The sequence below is a fragment of the Sander vitreus genome, chromosome 15, assembly GCF_031162955.1.
Source record: "Sander vitreus isolate 19-12246 chromosome 15, sanVit1, whole genome shotgun sequence".
In the NCBI taxonomy this organism is placed as follows: domain Eukaryota; kingdom Metazoa; phylum Chordata; class Actinopteri; order Perciformes; family Percidae; genus Sander; species Sander vitreus.
The window spans coordinates 846,099-869,755 of NC_135869.1; the positions used below are offsets into that span (position 1 = coordinate 846,099).

At 42.6% G+C, this 23,657-nt stretch overlaps 1 protein-coding gene across 5 annotated transcripts in view; it reads right to left on the bottom strand.

Annotated features, from left to right (window-relative positions):
* Positions 1-820: 820 nt before the first annotated feature.
* Positions 821-23,657, bottom strand: part of LOC144530383 (receptor-interacting serine/threonine-protein kinase 3-like) — a 30,728-nt gene continuing 7,891 nt past the window's right edge. For 3 of the 5 annotated variants that reach the window (XM_078269935.1, XM_078269936.1, XM_078269937.1), the window contains 11 exons: positions 18,539-18,681; positions 18,285-18,453; positions 17,828-17,983; positions 15,437-15,582; positions 15,032-15,081; positions 12,257-12,409; positions 12,065-12,147; positions 11,873-11,942; positions 4,177-4,249; positions 3,059-3,084; positions 821-1,686 (listed from right to left, as the gene is read on the bottom strand). In XM_078269935.1, the coding sequence (XP_078126061.1) occupies positions 1,157-1,686; positions 3,059-3,084; positions 4,177-4,249; positions 11,873-11,942; positions 12,065-12,147; positions 12,257-12,409; positions 15,032-15,081; positions 15,437-15,582; positions 17,828-17,983; positions 18,285-18,453; positions 18,539-18,675 (1,593 nt within the window). In that variant the 5' untranslated portion in view covers positions 18,676-18,681 and the 3' untranslated portion in view covers positions 821-1,156. Of the gene's footprint in view, positions 1,687-3,058; positions 3,085-4,176; positions 4,250-10,555; positions 11,043-11,872; positions 11,943-12,064; positions 12,148-12,256; positions 12,410-15,031; positions 15,082-15,436; positions 15,583-17,827; positions 17,984-18,284; positions 18,454-18,538; positions 18,682-23,657 lie in introns of those variants that run through there. The other 2 variants (XM_078269938.1, XR_013503102.1) reach the window with 2 other exon arrangements.

Here is a 23,657-nt window from a genome sequence, read left to right on the forward strand (position 1 = left end):
GGGAGAGAGTTCAGAGATCCAATTTTTTTCTTGTTTAAAAGTAGTGGCTTCCGCCAATATTGAGTGAGGAAATTCAAGCCAGGCCAGACATTCTCTGGACAGGCGTGGTGTCGCTGCTATTCATATGCTTATTAGAGCCATTAGCACCTCCGTGGTGTCGCTGCTATTCATATGCTTATTAGAGCCATTAGCACCTCCGTGGGAGCTCTCCACATACGTCATGGTTTGTTTCCGTCAATATGTGGCACAGACGAACGCGACGTTCACAGGCTGTAAATTGTCGCTAACTGCCGAAAATCAAGGAGATTTACGGGCGTTTACGGGGACGAAAATCCCACTTTTCATGCAGTGATGTTAACTGGCAATCCCAATCTGTGGCAGAGATAGTGGCAGTGATGTTTCCTGTTTCCTGTACGGGACTCCTGTGCATTAAATCAACTAATCGATTGGTCGACAAGATCATACGATTGTTAGTCAGCGAAAAATTTATTTCATTGAGGACAGATCTTAACAGAGTATTTCTACACTGCGGTACGTATTACTAGTTTCAGTGAAAGATCAGAGTACTTCTTCCTCCTCTGTTGAAATCATGAGAGAGTTAATGTCTGTTGAAACCAAAATGTAAAATGTATTTTAAACCCAGAACGGCCGTCTTTGCAATCATTCTTTAACCAGATAATTTATTTGTTATCACAGTGAAGTTAGCTGAAGGATACATGTGAGACTACAGACGTTTTTATACCAAACACATATTCTGTTTATGGAAATAAGATTCATTGGATTATATACAGAACAAGAATAAATGAAGAAAATACCTTAATTGTGAAGGAAACATCTTTATTCTTTGATTTTCAAACTGAAACAGATTTACATTTGTTAAAACATGTTGAACTCATCGAGTCTTTTTTATCTTTAAACCTTTATGGAAATAAATCACTAACAGCTGAAGCTGCTCCAATAAAACATGATTAAAGTGAAAATCAAAGTCAACATTTATACACAACTAGTTTTCATCCCTAAAGGAGATCATTTCAACAGTACTAAAGAAGAAGAATACTTCTGACATTAAAAACACAATCAGTGAGACAAATGTGAACCAAAGTGAAGCCTCATCCTACACCAACATTTAAACCACAGGACAGGAAGTTGTCTCCTCCTACAGAGGACACAGAGACACTGAGGAACCAGGAGTCCAGACACCAAACCCAGGATAAAGAGGTTGAGTGAATGTGGTGTTGAAGGTGTGGAGGTGGATCAGTGAGTCAGAGGAGACTGTGTAGAAGGACAGAGTGCCAGCAGAACAGTCCACATACACTGCTACTCTGTTAGAGACAGAGGAGGAAGTGAGGCCTGTTCCTCTCTTATTGTGACTGACAGAGTAACCAACATCAGAGCACTGCAGACTCCAGGACTGATTATTCCATCCAAACAAACAGTCATTACTGTCTCCTCTCCTTCCAATTCCTCTGTAACTCACTGATATATTAACATCTCCTCTCCTCTCAACCTCCCAGTAACAGCGACCTGTCAGACCATTTCTACACAGCAGCTGAGCCCACCAGTCAAATCTGTCTCGATGACCAGGATATGACTGATCCTCTCCAACATCTGTCACCTTCCTGTTATTGTCAGATAGTTTGAGTTTTTTGTATACTGTGTTTGTGTCCAGTTCCAGTTCACAGACATCTGATGGCGAGAACAAGACACAATACAGCTGCAGGTTATCATAACCTCATTAGTTAAACTTAAGTTAATAATCATTATACTGTTAATGAAATTATATTTAATAATTTAATCATTAATAACTGGTTTATAAAGCATTAAATAACAATGTTTATAGATTATAAAATAAAACATATGGTTTGTAGCTTTAAAAACTCTTTATTAACCGTTACCACATTATTATAATCATCAGATACAACTTTATAATAACAATCCAAATGTTTTTTGAAAATTTATGCGATTTATTAATCATTTACAAATACCTAAATATATAAAATATATACAATATTATGATATGAGCAACAATTAACTGTTAAAATAATATTAATTATAGCATAACTAAAAATGAGTAAACATTAATTATCACTTTGTTGTTAGTTAACAATAAGAGTTCTAGCCCGACCAGGCTCCTCTGCTTAACCTGTCTCTCTTAGTTATGCTGTTATAGTTCTAGACTGCCGGGGGATTTCCTTTCTTTCTTTGACACACTGAGCTGCTCTCTCTCTTTCCATTTGTTTCCATTTGTGTGCATCCTTGTCCCAGAAATGCTGTTACTAACCTAGCTCTGGGGAGTTTACTCCCTGGAGTCCTTATGTTTTTTTTTTCACCCAGCATATTTCCTTGGATTAGGATGGCACCAAGATCTTGGTTGCAGCTGTCGCCGTGGTCCTGCTGCACTCCCTGCTACACCCTGCTACGCTCTGCGGTGCCCTGCAGTTTCCTGCTGCGTCCTGCTGAACCCTGCTGCATCCTGCTACGTCCTGCCATGCTCTGCTGTGCCACGCTACATCAGGTAACGCCGACCATTTGTAGCCACTGTTCCATTATCTTTATTATGACTATTATTGCCACTGTTCATCACATCCCCAACCGGCACCGTCAGACACCGCCTACCAAGAGCCTGGGTCTGCCGAGGTTTCTTCCTAAAAGGGAGTTTTTCCTCGCCACTGTCGCACTAAATGCTTGCTCTTGGGGGAATCACTAGAATTGTTGGGGCTTTGTAAACTATAGTGTGGTCTAGACCTACTCTATCTGTAAAGTGTCTCGAGATAACTCCTGTTATGATTTGATACTATAAATAAAATTGAATTGAATTAAAATAACTATTAACTTAAGTTAAATTAACTATTAATTTATCATTTATTAGCGATGGTTATTATAAAATATTACTCAAAACACAGCATCAGTTTATCATCAGACACATCTGAAGGTTTTATTCTGTGCTCGTGTGCTGATGTTCATTTATATAATGTTTAATAATGATGCATGTAGTCAGTAATGTTCTAATGAATAAAAACTATCAGCTGTGTATTTAAAGAGAAATTGACACACTTACATTTCATCAGATCACGTCTCTGCACCCTGGAGGAAGAAACACAGTCAGAATGATTTTCTATCCAACATGAGTCCTAACTGCTCTTAGACATGATGCAGAGTTCCTCAGTTTGTCAGAGAGACAGAGAACTCATCTCAGTTAACTGGTCACTGGTATCTAAGAGGAACGGGAAGATGATGTAGAAATAATAAGAGACACAGACATCACTGATCTGCTCTGGTTTCATTAATGGCCTCCCACATGATAAAACACAATGTGAAATATGCACGGAGACGTTTCTGCTCATCACATTTTCACGTTTGTTACAGTTCTCTCTGAAACATCACGGAGGCTTACAAAAAAAATCATCTGTGAATAAGTAAGTAGTAGAGAAGAAGTCGAGAGAGGAGGTAAAGAAAAGCAGGCTGCACATTCATAAACACGACGTACCGGATATGACAGATGCCATTGGTGTGGGAGATCTGGGTTTGATTCCCACTACGATACATCAACCAATGTGTCCCTGAGCAAGATACTTAACCCCTAGTTGCTCCAGAGGTGTGCGACCTCTGATATATATAGCAATTGTAAGTCGCTTTGGATAAAAGCGTCAGCTAAATGCCATGTAATGTAATGTAATGTAATGTAATAAGGATAATACCTAATTATTTCAAGAACAGGTGTTTTATGGGGAACATACTTTTAAGTTGACCTGATGATGGCGCTAGACGGAAAGTCAGAATTACAATTCATCACATGGGGAACATTAATGTCTGAACCACATTTCATTAAAATCCATCCAATAGATGATAAGATGTTTTCACACAAAGCTAAAAGTGTAAACATGCTGGTGACGCCAGAGGAACACTGAGAGGATCACTATGGATGAATCCTCTGGGGAATAAATGTCAGAACAAGATATTATCTCAATACATTTAGTAGTTGTTGAGATATTTCAGACTGGAACAAAGCGGTGGACAGCTGCTAACAGGACTAAAATGAGAATGATTTGAAACTTCTGTATGTTTTTCCTTACTCAGGCCTACTCTCTTCTCTGAACAGGAATAAGAAGTTCTTCAGCTGAAGGACAAGAAATTAGAGGCACCTGCAGAGTTTGAGCTCTTGTTGTATGTTTATACCTGAGAGGGTCCAATCTCTGTTGTGGACCAGCAGGCAGATTCAATCGCCTCAGGGGCTGTTGGATCCCCTCCACTAGAAGATGAAGAAGTCATATTTTATTAATCCAAGGAGGATAAATTACATTTTTCACTTATTATTTTAAACATTACACACACACTGGCCGAGTCCACACACATGCAAACAGGACCTAATTAGTGGACTGCAGTTTTGAAGCCTTGAGTTTGACAATTTGGCCGTTGCTGTCTTGGTTTTTTGCAACCAGATTGTGCGTTTTGAGAACGTAAGTGCACAATTTTATGTCCATGCTGGTGTTGCATGTACACTACCTTTGTTTGTTTAGTCAACATGACAGTATTTTTCTTTATTATAGTTCAGGATAGCATGCTCATGTCTACTGTAATGCTAGGAACTTACTGCAAATATATCATTCAGAAACAATAGTTAATACTTTTATTCATGGTTGCATGTTTGTACAGTGTTGTATATTTGTTAATTACAATCCTGCCAAGGATTAGTCCAACTGTTGCACTAGCGATAGTGTTGTTAATTTAATTGTTGAAGCACATTTCACCTTGCCATTCACGCCACTAGTCTATCACATGACTATTGGACGTGAATGCTACTGCTATGTTCCATTTGTGGTATTAGAGCGCCATCTAGTGGCCAATAGATATAATGACATAATGAAACCTATATTCTTTACTACATTGGGTTCTATTGATTCCCATTACTATCCAGTATTATTTGGTTGTTTGTACAGCAACTATTTATTGCATAGCAATTATCTTACCGGTATCTTATGGTAGCGCCAGCGAATAACGTACACAGACTTCACAAGTGGTCCTTTGAGCATTTGCCTCGATCATGATTAGGGTTGGGTATCGTTTGGAGTTTTTCGGATACCGGTGCCTAAAACGATACTTTTAAAAATATTTAAAAATATATACTGTATATATATATATATATATATATATATATATATATATATATATATATATTATTTTTAAAAGGAACACAAAACGACAGTAGGCGACATTAAAGAAAGGCTTGTTTATTGCTAAGGTCACAGGGTCAAAATTAAATTATTTATTAAAAATGTAATAACAGTAACTTATAACAATAACTTATTTCACCAGTAAATTCCTGCTAAATGACAAAAACAACAACTGGATGGGAAAAGGGTATTTTACAATAACTTTGAATGCACCACGAGGCTTACTAGTTTCAAGTGAACGCACCGTCTATGTTGTTTTTCCAACAACGGCAGCTGCAGACTGTTGTACGTCCCGGTGTTGGAATCCTCTACAGTGAAATACCGTCACACTTTACACCGTTTAGCTGTCAGCATTTTAGCCGTGTTTACTCCAGCTGCTAGCTAACGGTATGCTAACGTTACCTGCTGCCAGGTGTAGTGTTAACTAACGTGACATGCGGCGATGTTTCGGTTGCCTCTAACGTCCGTTTCAGAGTATCAGAGAGAAGCGCAAACATTTAAGTGGCACCGAAATGAGGCGCCGAAATCCGCGTTGCTATTGTAGATACTGGTCGTTAAGGCACCGGTGCCATATCAGCACCGCGTCTCAGTACCCAACCCTAATCATGCTGCACCTGCTCACCACACCTCTCTACCTTCGCTTCATCCTGTTCAGGATACTGCTCTGCATCTATGGTCTGTGCCACAGTCTGCTCTACATCAGGCTCGGCTTGTCCAGACCGACATGCTTTGGCCTCATCTCCAGCCTCCTAATCCTCCCCCTTAGCATCCTCAGTATCCTCTTCCTCCGCCAATCTTACTCTGCCTATCCTCCTTATCCAGCTGGGTTGTATTATCCACCGTATGCGCCACCTCCACCAGGGCAACCACTGTGGATGCGCCTTATGCACCAGCCATGCCACCGGCAGGCCCTACAGTCCCAGGCATCCTGGAAGTGGCCATTGCTTCTTCATATGACATTCCCTAAACTAACCCCATTCAGTACTGGTAAGGAGAGTGACTTCATAATGCTGAAGAAAGGATTGGACAGTGTGCTTGGCCCACACAAGCATCTATCAGAGGATTATAAGTACCAGGTGCTACTAGACCTCCTCAAACTACCAAATGCCTATCAGGTGACGAAGAGGTATGTGAACGATCCAACCCCATACACTAGCGAGCCAACCTGAGATGTGGCTCTCACGTAGACACTCTGCTTAGTAAGCTGCCTGCCAACTACAGAGAACGCTTCCCTGAGTACTGCATATTCCAGGGGATCATCCGCAGTGGCACCGATAGTACATACACGCTCCCTGACTTTGCTGTGTGGTTGGAGAGAAAAGCACAAGCCATACAGGTATCAAGGAGAGCAACTGAAGCATCCAGGATGGAATCTGCACAGACAGAGCGTAAGGACAAGGCCCCAGAACTCTAAAGTCTGCCAGTGTCTACATCACCAACCGACCGGAGACTTCTGACCCCCCTTATAGCTATTCACCAACTTCCTCCAGAACCCCACCAGAGAGGCCTCCTGCCTGCACACAGCATTCCTGTCTCCTGCTCAAGACCTGTATCAGCGTGTTAAAATACTTTGGTAAATCGACACACTGCCATACAGATCTGAAAAGGAAGCTGTGCGTTCCAAGCAAGACCAGTTAGCTATCAACACACTGGAGAAGCAAACCATTTGGGTCACAGTAGATGGAGTAGCCCGCTATGCTACACCTCTTCTACGCAAAGCAGTGACACCCAGGCTACATGCTCCTACAGCTGCAGTGAGGCCCCTCCTAAGAGCTACTGAGTGGCGCTTGGCCAGCAGCCCTGATCTAGCTAGGGTCTACAAGGAGGAGCTACACAAGCTGGTGAACGCTGGGTACGTTGTGAAGATCAGTAGTGATGAGGCAAGTCAATCTAATGAATCATGGTATATTCCTCACCACATTGTTCACCACAACGGAAAGGCCAGAGTGGTATTTAACTCCATCCATCCATCCATCTTCATCCGCTTATCCGGGGTTGGGTCGCGGGGGTAGCAGCTCCAGCAGGGGGCCCCAAACTTCCCTTTCCCGGGCCACATTAACCAGCTCCGACTGGGGGATCCAGAGGCGTTCCCAGGCCAGGTTAGAGATATAATCCCTCCACCTAGTCCTGGGTCTCCCCCGAGGCCTCCTCCCAGCTGGACGTGCCTGGAACACCTCCCTAGGGAGGCGCCCAGGGGGCATCCTTACCAGATGCCCGAACCACCTCAACTGGCTCCTTTCGACGCAAAGGAGCAGCGGCTCTACTCCGAGCTCCTCACGGATAACTGAGCTTCTCACCCTATCTCTAAGGGAGACGCCAGCTACCCTTCTGAGGAAACCCATTTCGGCCGCTTGTACCCTGGATCTTGTTCTTTCGGTCATGACCCAGTCTTCATGACCATAGGTGAGGGTAGGAACAAAAACTGACCGGTAGATTGAGAGCTTTGCCTTCTGGCTCAGCTCTCTTTTCGTCACAACGGTGCGATAAATTGAATGTAATACCGCACCTGCTGTGCCGATTCTCCGACCAATCTCCCGCTCCATTGTCCCCTCACTTGTGAACAAGACCCCAAGGTACTTGAACTCCTTCACTTGGGGTAAGGACTCATTCCCTACCTGGAGAAGGCACTCCATCGGTTTCCTGCTGAGAACCATGGCCTCCGATTTAGAGGTGCTGATCCTCATCCCAGCCGCTTCACACTTGGCTGCGAACCGATCCAGTGAGTGCTGAAGGTCACAGGCCGATGATGCCATCAGGACCACATCATCTGCAAAAAGCAGCGACGAGATCCCCAGCCCACCGAACTGCAACCCCTCTCCACCCCGACTACGCCTTGATATCCTGTCCATAAATACTACAAACAGGATTGGTGACAAAGCGCAGCCCTGGCGGAGGCCAACTCTCACCTGAAATGAGTCCGACTTACTGCCGAGAACCCGTACACAGCTCTCGCTTTGGTCGTACAGAGATTGGATGGCCCTGAGAAGGGACCCCCTCACCCCGTACTCCCGCAGCACCTCCCACAGTATCTCCCGGGGCACCCGGTCATACGCCTTCTCCAGATCCACAAAACACATGTAGACTGGTTGGGCATACTCCCAGGCTCCCTCCAGGATCCTTGCGAGAGTAAAGATCTGGTCCGTTGTTCCACGACCAGGACGGAATCCGCATTGTTTCTCTTCAACCTGAGATTCGACTATCGACCGAACCCTCCTTTCCAGCACCTTGGAGTAGACTTTACCGGGGAGGCTGAGAAGTGTTTTACCCCTGTAATTGGCACACACTCTCTGGTCCCCCCTTTTTTAAAAAGGGGAACCACCACCCCGGTCTGCCACTCCTTAGGCACCGTCCCAGACTTCCACGCAATGTTGAAGAGGCGTGTCAACCAAGACAACCCCTCCACACCCAGAGCTTTAAGCATTTCTGGACGGATCTCATCAATTCCTGGGGCTTTGCCACTGTGGAGTTGTTTAACTACCTCAGCAACCTCCACCAGGGAAATTGATGCCAATCCCCCCTCATCCTCCAGCTCTGCCTCTACCATAGAGGGCGATTAGTCGGATTTAGGAGTTCCTCAAAGTGCTCCTTCCACCGCCCCTATTACCTCCTCAGTTGAGGTCAACAGCGTCCCCATCCTTACTGTACACAGCTTGGATGGTTCTCCGCTTCCCCCTCCTGAGGTGGCGAACGGTTTTCCAGAAGTACCTTGGTGCCGACCGAAAGTCCTTCTCCATGTCTTCTCCAAACTTCTCCCACACACGCTGCTTTGCCTCTTTCACGGCAGAGGCTGCAGCCCTTCGGGCCCTTCGGTACCTTGCAACTGCCTCCGGAGTCGTCTGGGATAACATATCCCGGAAAGACTCCTTCTTCAGTCGGACGGCTTCCCTGACCACTGGTGTCCACCACGGTGTTCGTGGGTTACCGCCCCTTGAGGCACCTAAGACCCTAAGACCACAGCTCCTCACCGCAGCTTCAGCAATGGAAACTTTGAACATTGTCTACTCGGGTTCAATGCCCCCAGCCTCCACAGGGATGCACGAAAAGCTCCGCCGGAGGTGTGAGTTGAAAGTCTGTCGGACAGGGGCCTCCTCCAGACGTTCCCAATTTACCCGCACTACCCGTTTGGGCTTACCAGGTCTGTCCAGAGTCTTCCCCCACCCCCTGACCCAACTCACCACCAGATGGTGATCGGTTGACAGCTCCGCCCCTCTCTACACCCAAGTGTCCAAAACATACGGCCTCAGATCAGATGAAACGATTATAAAATCGATCATTGACCTTTGGCCTAGGGTGCTCTGGTACCAAGTACACTTATGAGCATCCCTATGTTCGAACATGGTGTTCGTTATAGACAATCCATGACTAGCACAGAAGTCCAACAACAAACAACCACTCTGGTTTAGATCAGGGAGGCTGTTCCTCCCAATCACGCCTCTCCATGTGTCTCCATCATTACCCACGTGCGCGTTGAAGTCCCCCAGCAGAACTATGGAGTCCCCGACTGGAGCCCCATGCAGGACTCCACTCAAGGTCTCCAAGAAGGCCGAATACTCCGAACTCTTGTTCGGTGCATATGCACAAACAACAGTCAGAGTTTTCCCCCCCACAACCCACAGGCGTAGGGAGGCGACCCTCTCGTCCACCGGGTTAAACTCCACTGTAGCGGCGCTCATCCGGGGGCTTGTGAGTATCCCCACACCCGCCCGGCGCCTCACACCCTGGGCAACTCCAGAGAAAAAAAGAGTCCAACCCCTATCCAGGAGTATGGTTCCAGAACCAAGACTGTGCATAGAGGTAAGCTCCACCAGATCTAACCGGTAGCGCTCCACCTCCCGCACAAGTTCCGGCTCCTTCCCCTACAGAGAGGTGACATTCCACGTCCCCATAGCCAGCCTCTGCTGCCCGGGTCTGGTCCGTCGAGGCCCCTGACCTTCACTGCCACCCATGTGGCAGCGCACCCGACCCCAGCGGTTCCTCCCACAGGTGGTGGGCCCATGGGATGGAGAGATGTCCGCCACGTAGCTTTTTTGGGCTGTGCCTGGCCGGGCTCCGTGGCAAACCCGAGCCCTCCATCTGGGCCTGGCTCCAGACGGGGGCCCCAGGCTTCCTCCGGGCAGGGTCACTTCATCCCTTCCTCGATGTTTCATAGGATTTTTGAACCATTCTTTGTCTGGCCCCTCACCTGAGACCACTTTGCCTTGGGAGACCCTACCAGGAGCACAAAGCTCCAGACAACACAGCCCTCAGGTTCATAGGGACACACAAACCTCTCCACCACGATAAGGTGATGGTTCCCGGAGAAGTGGTTCCCGGAGAAGTGGTATTTAACTGCTCATTATAATAACTCATATAACTCAATAACTCATCAAATACCAGCAACTTACCCTCAATGACATCCTGCTTCCTGGGCTTAACCTTGGTTCACAGGGGTGTGTGCTCCTCAGGTTTAGGGAGTATCCAGTCGCCATAAGCAGTGCTGTGCTGTGATATAAACGCACTGCAACGGCACTCCAAGGATAACAGCTTTGGCAACCAAGTACTGAACTCCGTCAACGCCTTTTATGTAGATAACTGCCTGCAGTCTCTTTGTTCCCCATCACAGGCAAAACAGCTTATCGACAAGATGAGAGTCCTGCTTACAGCTGTTCCTTAAAGGAGCTTCCCCATTCTTATAACACAAAGATATCACGTCAGATCTTCCTGTATTTGGTCCGAAAATCCGAACCATCCAAAAAAATGCTTTCACACTAGAAACGAACCGGACCATGGTTCAGCTTGACTACTTCTTTTGGTCGGACCAAATTTCGATGCAGTCTTTGAGGTAAGATGTGAGCAGATCCTGATGGGTGGAAATGAGGATCTGGTGGTTCTCTGTGAAAGGCAGGAGAAAAGTCCAGAAGGATCACCGCTCTTTCCAAAATATTATCAGGCCGAATTGTATAAATTCTTTTTGTGAAACGAGTCATTCCGCTTAAAAACTATTTAGCTATGGCAGAGCCTATGGGGTAAACACAACTTTAACTAACTTGGTTGTGATTGCAAAGCAAACAGTAAAGACAGACAGGGCCGGACAGCAAAACTTGACCGATTTTCTAGCCAGTACAAACAAAGTACGATGTCAAAAAATGCTTAAAACCAGCGTTAGTCCCACCCATGGTGCTGATTGGATGATTGTTAGTCATTGGCTCGATTGTTTTTTTAACTGAGAAACCGTTGCTTTACTGTACGTACACACAGCCGCTGACTTGAGCTTCAAAGCTACAGGAAGTCATTCATTTTCAATGGAAGCCGGCTTCTCTCAGCTGCAAGAAGCAGCAAATCGGTTGGCGTCGTGTTTTGGGCATGTTGAGCGACCAGAGCGTCAAGCAGAAAGTTGAAGTTTGGTCAACTTTATGGTAATGAGCGGTTCAGCTGCAAACTACCAGCAACCAATCGAAATATAGAGGTCCTTCACGTTGGCTGATCCCAGAGAACATACAATGTGAATGTCCTGCCACGTCAGAGCGGCCAAAGCGTCAAAAGCTTCCCTGTACATTTTGACAAGCGTCCTTGACAGGATGGCCAGAGCTTCTTTTGCAGCTCAAGTCGGCGGCGGTGTGTATGTACAGATATGTCGCAATGCCAGACGATTAATCAGTAAACTTTGTGTCAGACAGGTTCAAAGGTCTGGACCCAGGCAACAGTAATATATAAATACAGACCTGAAGCCTCAGCGATTGGATCCCTCTGAACCTTTTTTCCTGCTGCCATGCCTTTTCCTTCCTTTTGCTTCTGGAAAGAGAAAGAGAACGAGCCAGTTACACAATGATAAAAACAATGATTTGCTGCATTGTGTCAAAATGTTATAGTGTCTCAGCGTGACTTGAGTGTTTATGAAGAGATTTGTTCCTCACCAGTTTCTTCTGCACTTCATGGACAGCATCAAAAATTGCATCTTTGTGCATCTCATATAGTTGTTCTGTCTCAGTTGTACACTCTGTTGTACACAACATAGAGTAAAGAATGTAACGTTAGAGCCCGGCATCACAAGCAAATTTTGGCGTGTTAATTCTGAGCATCAGAGGTAAATTAAGTAGTTTCCTCACCAAGGGCTCTGGGCCTTTGTTCAGGTTTATGATCCCAGCATCTCTTAATCAGTCCTATCAACTCTGTCAACCCCTCAGCATCGCCCTTGATATCATCCAGTGGTGGGCGGTCTCCCAGCGGGACGCGAATAATCACTAAGTCGGGCTTTGCATCTACATTGGAGGAAGAATTAAAAAGGCTGTCAGAGTGGCCTTGAGGTTAAATGAGACCGTGGTAATACCTCAGTAGATGGTCTAGACTGACGCTTATGTAAAGGTTCACGTTAAATCCTGCTAAATGGGACAACTCTGCCACCTGCTGTTGTAAATGTCATGGAGTAGAGCTGTAACAATTCCAAATCTGTTTGTACAATTAATTGTCTCAGAAATAATTACAATTAACAAAATAACTGTCTCTTTTAGTCAAATGTATCACTTTTCGAACAAATGAATCCCATGAATGAATTACCAAATTTGGTAAAGATCGGCCAATAGGGGGTGCTATAGTCAACGTAGACCAGTTTGGGCCATTTTACCCCTTCTGAGGTCGAGCATATAGGTAATATACGACGCCAAACATCACTTCTGATTCATAACTTAATAACTTTATAATTATAACTAGTTGAAACACAGTCTTTTGGAGCTAAAAGCGAACAGTCACCATGTTCTGCTGATGTGACGTGTCTTTGTTGTCTTCCTAGCCCTTACAGAAGGTTTTGTATCCAGCCTAGAAGTCCAGAGTTTTTTGGGGTCTTTGTGCCATTAATCCATACTGTTACATCCAAGATTGATACATTGTATGTAAGAAATGTAAATAGTTTGTCCTTTATATGAGTTATAATGTTCAATATGTTTATTTTTGCACTGGATGACTCCAAATATATAGAACTGTTTTAGACAACACAAATGCTTGTGTGGCATTGCTGTGTGTGTGATATCAATATATATCTGTGAGATTCATGTTCCGTTTTGTTTATTTATTTGTCTTTATGGTCCTACAACCTTTTTAACATTTAAGTTACCTCACTGCAGCACAAACATTCTAATAGCCCATTTTTTCCTGAAAAAACATTATGTGACTGTGGACAACAGGGTTGATGTTTTACAAGCTTTTATAGAAAATAAAACCAGATTGACCAGAGGTTGTCAAAAATCCTTTAGGGCTCTGGGATATTTGCAATGGCAGACCTTGCGGCTCACACCTCTTAATATTTCCTGACGTTTGCCTCCCCACCGTTACGCTTTGGGTCCCACTTTCGCACGCTCCCCGGGTCGTCGGGGCGCCGGGAGGCTTGGACCCCGTCATAACTGCTTGCAGTTCTAGTTAGGGCCAGAGCACGAAAGTGTGAGGGAACCTATTGTTGTCTAAAAGTATTCCAATTTACATGAAACTTAGAATGTGTGGTCTACATGTGATATTGCGTCTGCCAGTAACCCCCGTGGCAAGGGGCGAGGGCCCGTCATCGCTGCTTGCAGCTTTAATTTTTTATACTACTAGTATACCAAAAAATCACAACCTTTTTTTCTCTTGCAACTTCATTGCAACAAAAATATAACAGACATTGCAACTTTTTTCGCAATTTTTTACAAAAGCTCCTGCAAAATCATAGCCTGTAAATCCAGACCGAAATCCGAAAAGATTAAGGGTCTGGCATTGAGTAATGAAAGTCGCCCATTTTGAGGGGTGGCACCAAGCGTGCATTTGAAAATCTTACTGCATGCAATTGAATAACACTACGACCAATCACAACAATACACGGGGTGACGTATCCAGAGCCCCATACGCTTGGCTACCAGCGGAGCTAACTGGTAGATTAAACTGTCATCATCTGTTTAGCTCGCCTCTGGCCCGCCTATATCAGATACACCGATGTGATTGGTGAACAAGGGTATAGTTAATGAGAAGCATTACTACGGTGGCCCTGAAGTGCAAATCACAACAGCAAATAGAAAAACGCAACAGCAAATCATAAAACACAACGGCAAATAGGAAAACACAACGGCAAATAGGAAAACACGACATCAAATAGGAAAACATGACAGCAAATATGAAAACACGACAGCAAACATGAAAACACGACAGCAAATAGGAAAACACAACAGCAAATATGAAAACACGACAGCAAATAGGAAAACAAAACGGCATTAACTTCTACCAGAAAAGGTAGGGCCTATCTAGCAGAGGACGGAGCCTCCTGATTGGACAGTATCTCTGTTAAAAGTAGGTGCTTTTCCGTGTTTTTCACCTCTCCTTCCTGTTAAAAGACAGACAGTCCGTCTGTCCAATCAGGAGGGTCCGTCCTCTGCTAGATAGGCCCTACCTTTTCCGGTAGAAGTTAATGCTGTCGTGTTTTCATATTTGCTGTCGTGTTTTCCTATTTGCTGTCGTGTTTTCCTATTTGCTGTCGTGTTTTCCTATTTGCCGTCGTGTTTTCCTATTTGCCGTTGTATTTTATGATTTGTTGAAGTGTTTTCATATTTGCTATCGTGTTTTCCTATTTTGCTGTCGTGTTTTCGTATTTGCTGTCGTGTTTTTCTATTTGCCGTTGTGTTTTCCTATTTGCCGTTGTGTTTTATGATTTGCTGTTGTGTTTTTCTATTTGCTGTTGTGATTTGCACTTCAGGGCCACTGTACATTACTCAATGCCAGAGTGACTCGCTGAGCAAATTCAAATTGTGCTCTTGCAAGAACTCTGGACTTCCAAGGTAGCAAAATCAGGCATTTTGGGCCACATCAATCTCAAAACAAGTCCGCGAAATCCTGGAGGGACTGCTAAAGACACAACAGTCACTTACATTCATATGGTTGTTTCCCTGTGGCAATGGACCAAAGGAGTATCCCATAACTGAAAGACAGACAAAGAGAGTTTCATGTCAGGATTATTATCCATATCATAACAATCACACCCTGGTTGATTGCTGGCTAGGGTTTGTTGTCATCTGTAAATTAATGCTCATATGAGAATGAGGATAGTCAATGACAATAAGGAAATCTGTGCATGAAGTCATTTTAGTATCCCTCGTACCTGAAAACAATTCCCTCTCCTGTTAAAGGACTAAGCAACTGATATTTTGACTTCCTGCCAAGTTACTTCCTAACATGTGTTAGCATGGCAGCTGGAGTGATCCCATCTCCAGTTATTATTTATTATATGATAAATAAAACACTTTTATTTGAGTGCTGGTTTGATGCTCTTGTACCTGTAGATATCAAAGGCTCTGGTAGGTTTGTACAGTGTGCTTTGTAATGCCTCTGGTGGCATGTAATAGATTGTCCCTCCTAGTGGTTCACCGTTGGAAACCTGCGTGACGCTGCAGGAAATCTGGGCAAGGCCAAAATCTGTAAGCTGTAGAGAGAATTAGCAAAGAGAGGAATGAGGCAGAAGAGGTTCTTTATTTAGTAACACTTTATTTGAAGGGGTGTGCAGAAGACAGACATGAAACCAGTCATGAACATGGAGTCTTTATGAATGTTCATGACTGTTGTAATTAAGAGTCATTTGGTAAATTATGACACTTTTAATGCTAAGTTAGCATTGTTTGAAATGTTTGTGTTATGACAACTTGACATTAACCTAACATAAATAAATATAAATATGTCATAGCAGGCTTTATTATCAAACTTTAAGAAACTATTTAGCTTTATGTGTTAACTTTACAACTGTCATTAAAGCTTTAGTGCGTAACTTTTTGATATTAATGAACATCTGTTACATTCAAGCCATTGCCAAATGAGTTGCTAGAAAGCTAATTAAGACTATCAGCTCCACACAACTCTCTCTGTGGGATGGTTTTTACATTGGCCATCATGAGACTGTTAGGGTTAGACAAAAACCTTGACAAACGGGTTGTGCGGGTGAACGTCTGGAGGAGGCCCCTGTTTGAGAGATATTTAACTCACACCTCCGGCGGACCTTTCTGGCTTCCCTGTCAAGGTTGAACCTAAGTGGGCAATGGTCAAAGCTTCCACTTCTGAAGCTGCGGTTTGTCGGTTCATTTGGCGGTTGTTACTATCGCAAATAATCTGCTTTAGTGTCAGGACTTTTGGCATCACTTTTTGACGCTCTGAGTCGGGACCGATTTGGCGTTAAATGTACGTAAAAATGTACGTTTAAGTGACACTCGGGACAAGAACAGGACATGAACCCTGGTCTTCTAGGTGAAAGTCATGTGTAGTTTGACCCATCCACCCCCCCAACCTGCCTCTTTGGCAGGATTTTTGGTCTTTAATACTATTCATTACCATTGTAGCTCTTCTTAGTATTATCGTAGAGCATTGCGGTCGAGCTGCTGCTCTACCTGCTGCATCCCATACAGACGCTTAAAGCGTAATTTTTGCCAAAATGCAACCTAGGGTCTTTTTGTGAATGTACCCGAGTCAAACCTTTGTTTAAAAGCATAAGTAGGACGAAAACGCCACTTTTTCGGTCAAATGGCCTTTTGAATGGAAGTGCTAGGGGCACTACTATGATCGTATCAAAATCATTATTTTTAAACCACTAAGAAGGCTCAACACAACATGATACTTGCTCCAAGTATCACCAAGGGCTCTACACATGAACTCGAGCATTGAGAACATTGTTTGTGTACACAGAGTTTACTTAAAAGAAAGGTTTTGAACAACTCACTTTAGCTGTTGGTTTTCCGCTCGCTGCATCTTGCCAGTCAAAAATAGTCGATCTCCGAATGCAACGTAACAGGGAGGAGAGTAAAGATGCAAAGCTCCTAAAGCTTAGTTCCATATAAATGCACGGATAATTCGTTGTTTTGTCGTTAGTGAAAAACAATATTGACCTTGTAGTTGAAAAAGGAGCCTCATATAAGAACATTTTCATTTCCTCCTATGGAGGCCGTTCATTCACATCCAGAGATCGACTCTTTTTGACTGACAAGATGTCAGAGAGCGTAAACAACAACTGCTAAAGTGAGTTGTTGAAAACATTTATTTTTAGTAAACTCTGTACACAAACAATGTTCTCAATGCTCGATTGAGGTGATACTTGGAGCAAAGTTTAATGTTGTGTCAAGCCTTCTTAGTGTTTTTATAATAGTGATTTTGATGCGATCATAGTAGTGCCCCTAGCACTTTCATTCAAAAGGCCATTTGACCAAAAACAAGAATATGGTCAATCTTAATCATGGCATTTCCGTCCTAATTATGCTTTCAATGAAAGTTTGACTCGGGATATATTCACAATAAGACCCTAGGTTGCATTTTGGCGAGAGTTACGCTTCAATGGTGATTTTGGCATCGCTGTCAGACTACTAGAACCACTGAACAAGTGTCCCTATCTTACAAGTTAGGAATGAGAATGGGATGTTCTGGAACCAAAATCATGAAGAGGGGCGTATCTTGATAACGCGTCAAACTGTACAATGTTAAGGCCTGGAGTTTGGCTCTTCAAAAACAGTAAAACTATTTACTAACGTATACTATCAAGTTGCAAAATGTAAGGGAAACCCATGTCTGTATCTCTTGGGTTTACAATATGTGTTTTTCAGGCTCCATTTAGTTTCCAGAGAGTGTGCAAATTATTGTAATAGTATAAAGTAAACATGAGGCCTGGCCTCCCCTCAAAGCCTGGGACTCACCTTGGCATTGAGAGCGTTGTCCAGCAGCACGTTTTGGGGCTTCAGGTCCTGGTGGAGCACGGGTCGGGGCAGACTGTGGAGGAAGTTTATTCCCAGAGCCACTTGGTGAGCCAGTCTGAAGACCAGTGGCCAGGGTGGAGTTACCCTCAATGCTTCCTGTAAGATTGTTTCAGATCCACAAATAGTGGAGATAGTGAGCTACACATATAACCTACACTACCATTCAAAGATTTGGAATATGCTGTTATATTAATGTTCTTCTTCTTTCTTTAATAATGACTATTTGAACATAAAATGGTATAACTTAGACAACAAATATATTATATATTATTTATTTATTCTATGCTTTTTTTTAATTGTTAATGCAAGAATTTTATTTGAAGCATGAGTATTTTTTTTTTACAAAGTATTGCTACTCTAAGTAAAAGGTATAAGTAGTTGTTCCACCCCTGGTTACCTGAAGGGAGGCCAATGATCCTCTCTCCATGAGCTCCATGACCACACCAAGCTGTGTTGACCTGCCAGAGGAGGGCGTTCGACCCTTGAAGATCCCTCGGACGGCCGTAACATAAGGGCTGGTGGCTTGACGCATCATGTCGATCTCACGCAGCAAAGATTTGTCAGTCCTGTTTGTGTTTGTTTATGATTCATTATGAGTAATTCACACAACTTTATGTAGTTATAAACAGGAAACCCTTTGTAAGCACTTACCCCTCGCCCTGAAGAAGCAGTTTAATGGCCACGTCAAAGCCCCACTGATGATGCCTGGCTTTGTAGATTTGTCCAAAACCCCCAGAGCCAATCTCCTCCCAGTCCCCCAGGCTAGAGTCTTCAACAAACTGTGCCATTGTTCACTGGAGAAAAAATTATTGGTATAATCAAACCCTGAGTCCAGTTTAGACTAGGGATGCACCAATACCGATGCCAGTATCGGGTATCGGTCCGATGCCGTGTGCATGTACTCGTACTTGTAGTCATGAAATGACTACAAGTTACGACTTACTACCTTACTACCACACCTGATACCACCTCATAGCAACGTGACAAGAACTTCTCTGTCAAGAAGGTACAGGTGACGGAAGAGGAGCAATGCCAACTAGGCTCTTGCCCAATGCACTTGACCACCAGCCATCGTCAGTCATTAATAATACACTATAAAAAAAAAGTTATAAAAAGTTATTTAACTGGAATTTACTGTAACTGTAACAGGGTTTTTTTTCAGTTTTTTCTACGTTAAGTGTTAATGCCATAAAAATACAGAAAAATAATTTTATTTAAAAAAAAAAACATTAAATAAAGGTTGTAGTCTGGAAATTAATATAATGAGATAATATAGTTGTTTAACAGGATAATTCCATTGCTTAATGGGCTTGAAAGTTAAATTACATTGAATTTTATGTAAAAAGACCAAAAATAACCATATTTTACTGAGTGTAAAATTGAGGCATCTTTCTGTTTTTTTTTTTTTTTTTTTTACAGTTAAACCTTAAATTTAATGTAAAGAAATGTTAAAAAACAATCGTGAAAAAACGGTAAAAAGTCTGGCAGCAAAAGTTGCCAAACACTTATCATGAAATGACAGTAAAAAACCTTACGTCATTCTACAAAGTTTTAAAATACAGATATTTACTGTACATTTTCTGTATTTTCACAGTCCAACTATTGTAGAATTAAAAAGAATTGTAAACACAAAACATATTTACAATATTAAACAAATGTATAAATCTGTACAAACACTGACAAATATTGCAAAATACCTTAAAATTACATAATTTAAATGAAAACTGCGGTTTTCATACAGTTTTCTTTGGTAAATTCACAAGATTATCCAATCCATCCACAAGAAGTCCCTGTCAAAGTACAGATTTATGGATGTAAAACACACAAAAATCATGTCAAATTAACGTAAAATTACCCTCTTTGACACCCCATTAATAGTATCTTAAAAGCTTTAGGCATTTATTTTATATGATTATCCAATCTATTTACCGTAAATTCCTGTTTAATACTGTACAAACAAGAAACTATCTAATAATCTTACATGACATGTCATTTAGCTGACGCTTTTATCCAAAGCGACTTACAATTGCTATATATATCAGAGGTTGCATGCCTCTGGAGCAACTAGGGGTTAAGTGTTTGCTCAGGGACACAATGGTTGATGTATCGCAGTGGGAATCAAACCCAGATCTCCCACACCACGTGCCATATCCACTGCGCCATCACCACCCCCCTATCTCAGCTGACTAACTTTAAGTTGGTTCTACTTTATGAGCAGTGAACCACACATTGCAAGTCACATTTTACCCCTGCTTCATTTAAGATTTACAAGTGTAACAAGTTACAACATGACATTAAACGGAGAGTCTGCTTTGTGGACCACAATATCTTAATTTGAACGTGATCGTTATTTTCACTCATGATTCAATGTGTCCAACTTAACATTATGCCGGCTACACACTGGCTGTATCGTGTGAGCGTGGCGTTTCTGTTGTGTGTCAGCTGCGTGGATGTCTTTACACACCAGAAATGTGTCTGACGTGGTGCTGCTGCTGCTAGCCTTGTCTGTACACATGTATGTTTCCCATTGATTTACTGCACTCAAGCAGTAGTATACTTCATGTTAAATATAAATATATACTGATTTGATTACAGCAAAGACAACGTCGGCAGTATTGATGGCAAAATAGGCTACAGAATATTTCATTCTGTATGACAGGTCAATATTTAAAAATCTATTTTTTTTTTTTAAATTACATTTATATCTGTATTTATGTCAAAATCTAGAGACTTTCAAACATCATGTCATTTATTAATATGTATGTGTGTCAAAATGACATATAAACATCTTTTCGTATTCTATTTTGCCTGGAAACGCTTCCAACACGCTTGCACGATGCATCCAGTGTGTAGCCGGCCTTACCATTCTGTCTTTCCAGAGAGACTATTTCCATTCTCGCTTTCCACATAGAAATAAATGGACAGGGAATTGGACAAACTCAGAAATAATTAAATATGTATTTTAAGTTACATTTTTTCTGTAAATCTAAATAAATAAATACCTAGTGGTCAATGCTGGCAAGCTGCCACAAATAATTCTATGTATAGTACTGTTACAGTAATGTTCAAATCTCACCCTAATTCTTTAATCCCTGTTTAGGCAAGATGGAAGAAAGGAGGATACCAAGATAAGAAGATCAAGGAGATAAAGAAAGCTAAAGTAAATAGATGTTCACCATACAGTATCACACGTTATCAGCTGTACCTTACCACATCTTTCTCACCCATGTTGTGGCTCTCATTCTGTGTTCAGTTTGACAAGGTTTAAGAGGCCAAGGACCAGTTAATGAAGGCTGAACCAACAGACCAGACAGCTCTCCCACAGCCAGCCTGAGAACCTGCTTCTGGTGCATCAAATGGCTGAGAACAGGATAGCCCAGAGCAAGAGGGAGCCCAGCAGAGGCTAAGAAGGAGGTAGCAAAGGAGTTCACAAACCCACATACAGCTGAAGGAGGTACCGAATGACATCTGGTGTCCATTTCAGAAAGCAGGTTTAGTGAAAACTCTGAGTTTGTTAACCCTAAGATGAGGGTAACTCTGGGTTTTCCGTTTCAGAAAGAGAGGTAACTTAACCTCAGAGTCAGTTACTATGGTAACTGAGCCTGTGAACCTAACCTGGTCGGGAGCACGTTTTCTTCAATAAACCTAGAGTTTCTCTCAGTCTCCTCCCTCTGACACAGCGCTCTCTCATTTCCTCATTCATTCATTCAGTCTGTATCAGGCGCATTTTAGCACAGTTTGTTATCTGCATGAATGAAAAAACAGGGTTGGTTTATTAACTGCGTTAGGCAGATTATAAAACTTTTTTTTTTTGTTCTCAAAACATGGCATTTCCTTTTGTCGACGATCCCATTGATGAAGAAGCTGTATTACTTCGCAGGGTGTTAAACATACGTCGGGAGATGATATTGAGGCCCCGACATTTTAATTTCCAGATAACTACCTATTTGAGCGGTATGGTTTTTCTTCCCAGTCTATCAGTTATGTAGCCTACATAACCTTATCCGTCCTCACATCACTAACGTCACCCATCTTGGGCATGCTCTACATCCCAGCAGATTATTTGTGTCACATAATTTTTTTTGCAAACGGCAGTTTTCTTTACAACATTGGTGATGCCGAGCGTATTAGTAAAGCCACTGTATGCAGAGCCGTCAGAAGAGTCACTCTGAAACGTGTTTTAAACGTTTTTGTAGTGTTCCCTGGACACAAACCAGTGAGAGCCATTAAAAAGGAGTTCCACAGTATTGCAGGTGAATGATGTAAACCCTTTGAAATGAAAGATTATGAATCATAATTCTGTTAATGATGGTGCTGCAGCCTCAGAATGGGATTAGTAGGCCTAGTACTTTTTTGCCCGCAGTATTGCACCTAAATGAAATATATTATTAGTTCAATACCATTTCACCAGTAATATTATACTTATGATTAAATATGATATTACTACACTATATTGGAACTTACGCATTTACTTTAGCAGCAATTTTCTCCCACATAAATTCTCTTTTGCAGCAGCCGCTGCCATGGTGAATCGTGGTATCATGGCTCCATTCATGCTGCCTGAAACCGAAAACTCAGTTTCCGTCTCAGGGTAAATCAACTCAGAGATCAGGGTTAGACTCAGAGTTTGTTAAACCTTCTACCTGAAACGGGCCCCTGCAGTGTTAACAGTTGCTTTACCTGGTCTGTGCTTGTAAACAAAAAACAAAACCAAAAAACAGGACAGATGCGGAAGAGAGAGAGAGAAAGTGACGGAAGATGTGATGTGAGTGGACGAGAAAGAGAGAGCAGTCGGAGCAGAGGAGAGTTAACGTTTAGCGGTGAAGATATGAAGTGATTGTACAGCAGCTAGATTCTGCAGTTTGAGAACAAATAAATGCTGCAGCTCCTCAAAAGCACCAGAGGTGTCCTGTCTTGTTTCCAGGCTGATGAGTGGAGGGACGGGGGTTAGCTTTGGATACGTCCCAGGAAAAGCTGTAACACTAAGCTACTGTAAGCTATTTATTGAGTTTCCTCCAACTCTAATTGAGTATATAATACTCAATTTAATTCCCTCTGCAAAACAGGGTAGCATATGTCTAGGGCTTATTGTGAAAGGTAAAAACGGAACGAATGTTTCTGGCATATGCTGCCTTTTGTAAAGGTTGAAAGGAGTAATAAAGTTTGCTGACTGTACAGTCTGTAGTTTGGACAGCAGCCTCCGTGTCGTTGTTTGGTGATCCTCATAAAGAAACACTACTAGTGACAAAAACAATATATTGACATGTGAAATAATCGCATGGAAAAAACATCCCTGGTGTGCAAAGGCCTGTACTCTCACCTGATATTTGTGAGTAAGAGCTACTCTCTCGCAAAGCCACAAACCAGAGATGTAAGACTCAAACTATGATGTCATCAGGTTACTAAGCTGCTTCATAGACAATGAATGTGAAACTAGTTTTGTAGAATAAAAAAAACCAAATGAGGTTTGTTCTATGTTAGCGTTTCAATTCTGAAACACAAAATCTACCCGTTACCTCCTAACATCCCCCTGGGTGTTCTCAGTGTCATCTTTAAAGATTTTCTCAATTCATTGTTTTTGGAAAAGCTCCAGACATTATATCAGATGGCATCACAAATTTGAGTTGTTGGATTTTGGAGAGAGTTGTTCATGTTCACTGACATTTTGTACACACATGTATGAATTCCCAGATTGCCCATAGTTCCCCTTTTACTATAAGGCAATGTACCAGACAGTTTTTGCTCCCATAAGTTTATTCATGTTCGAACT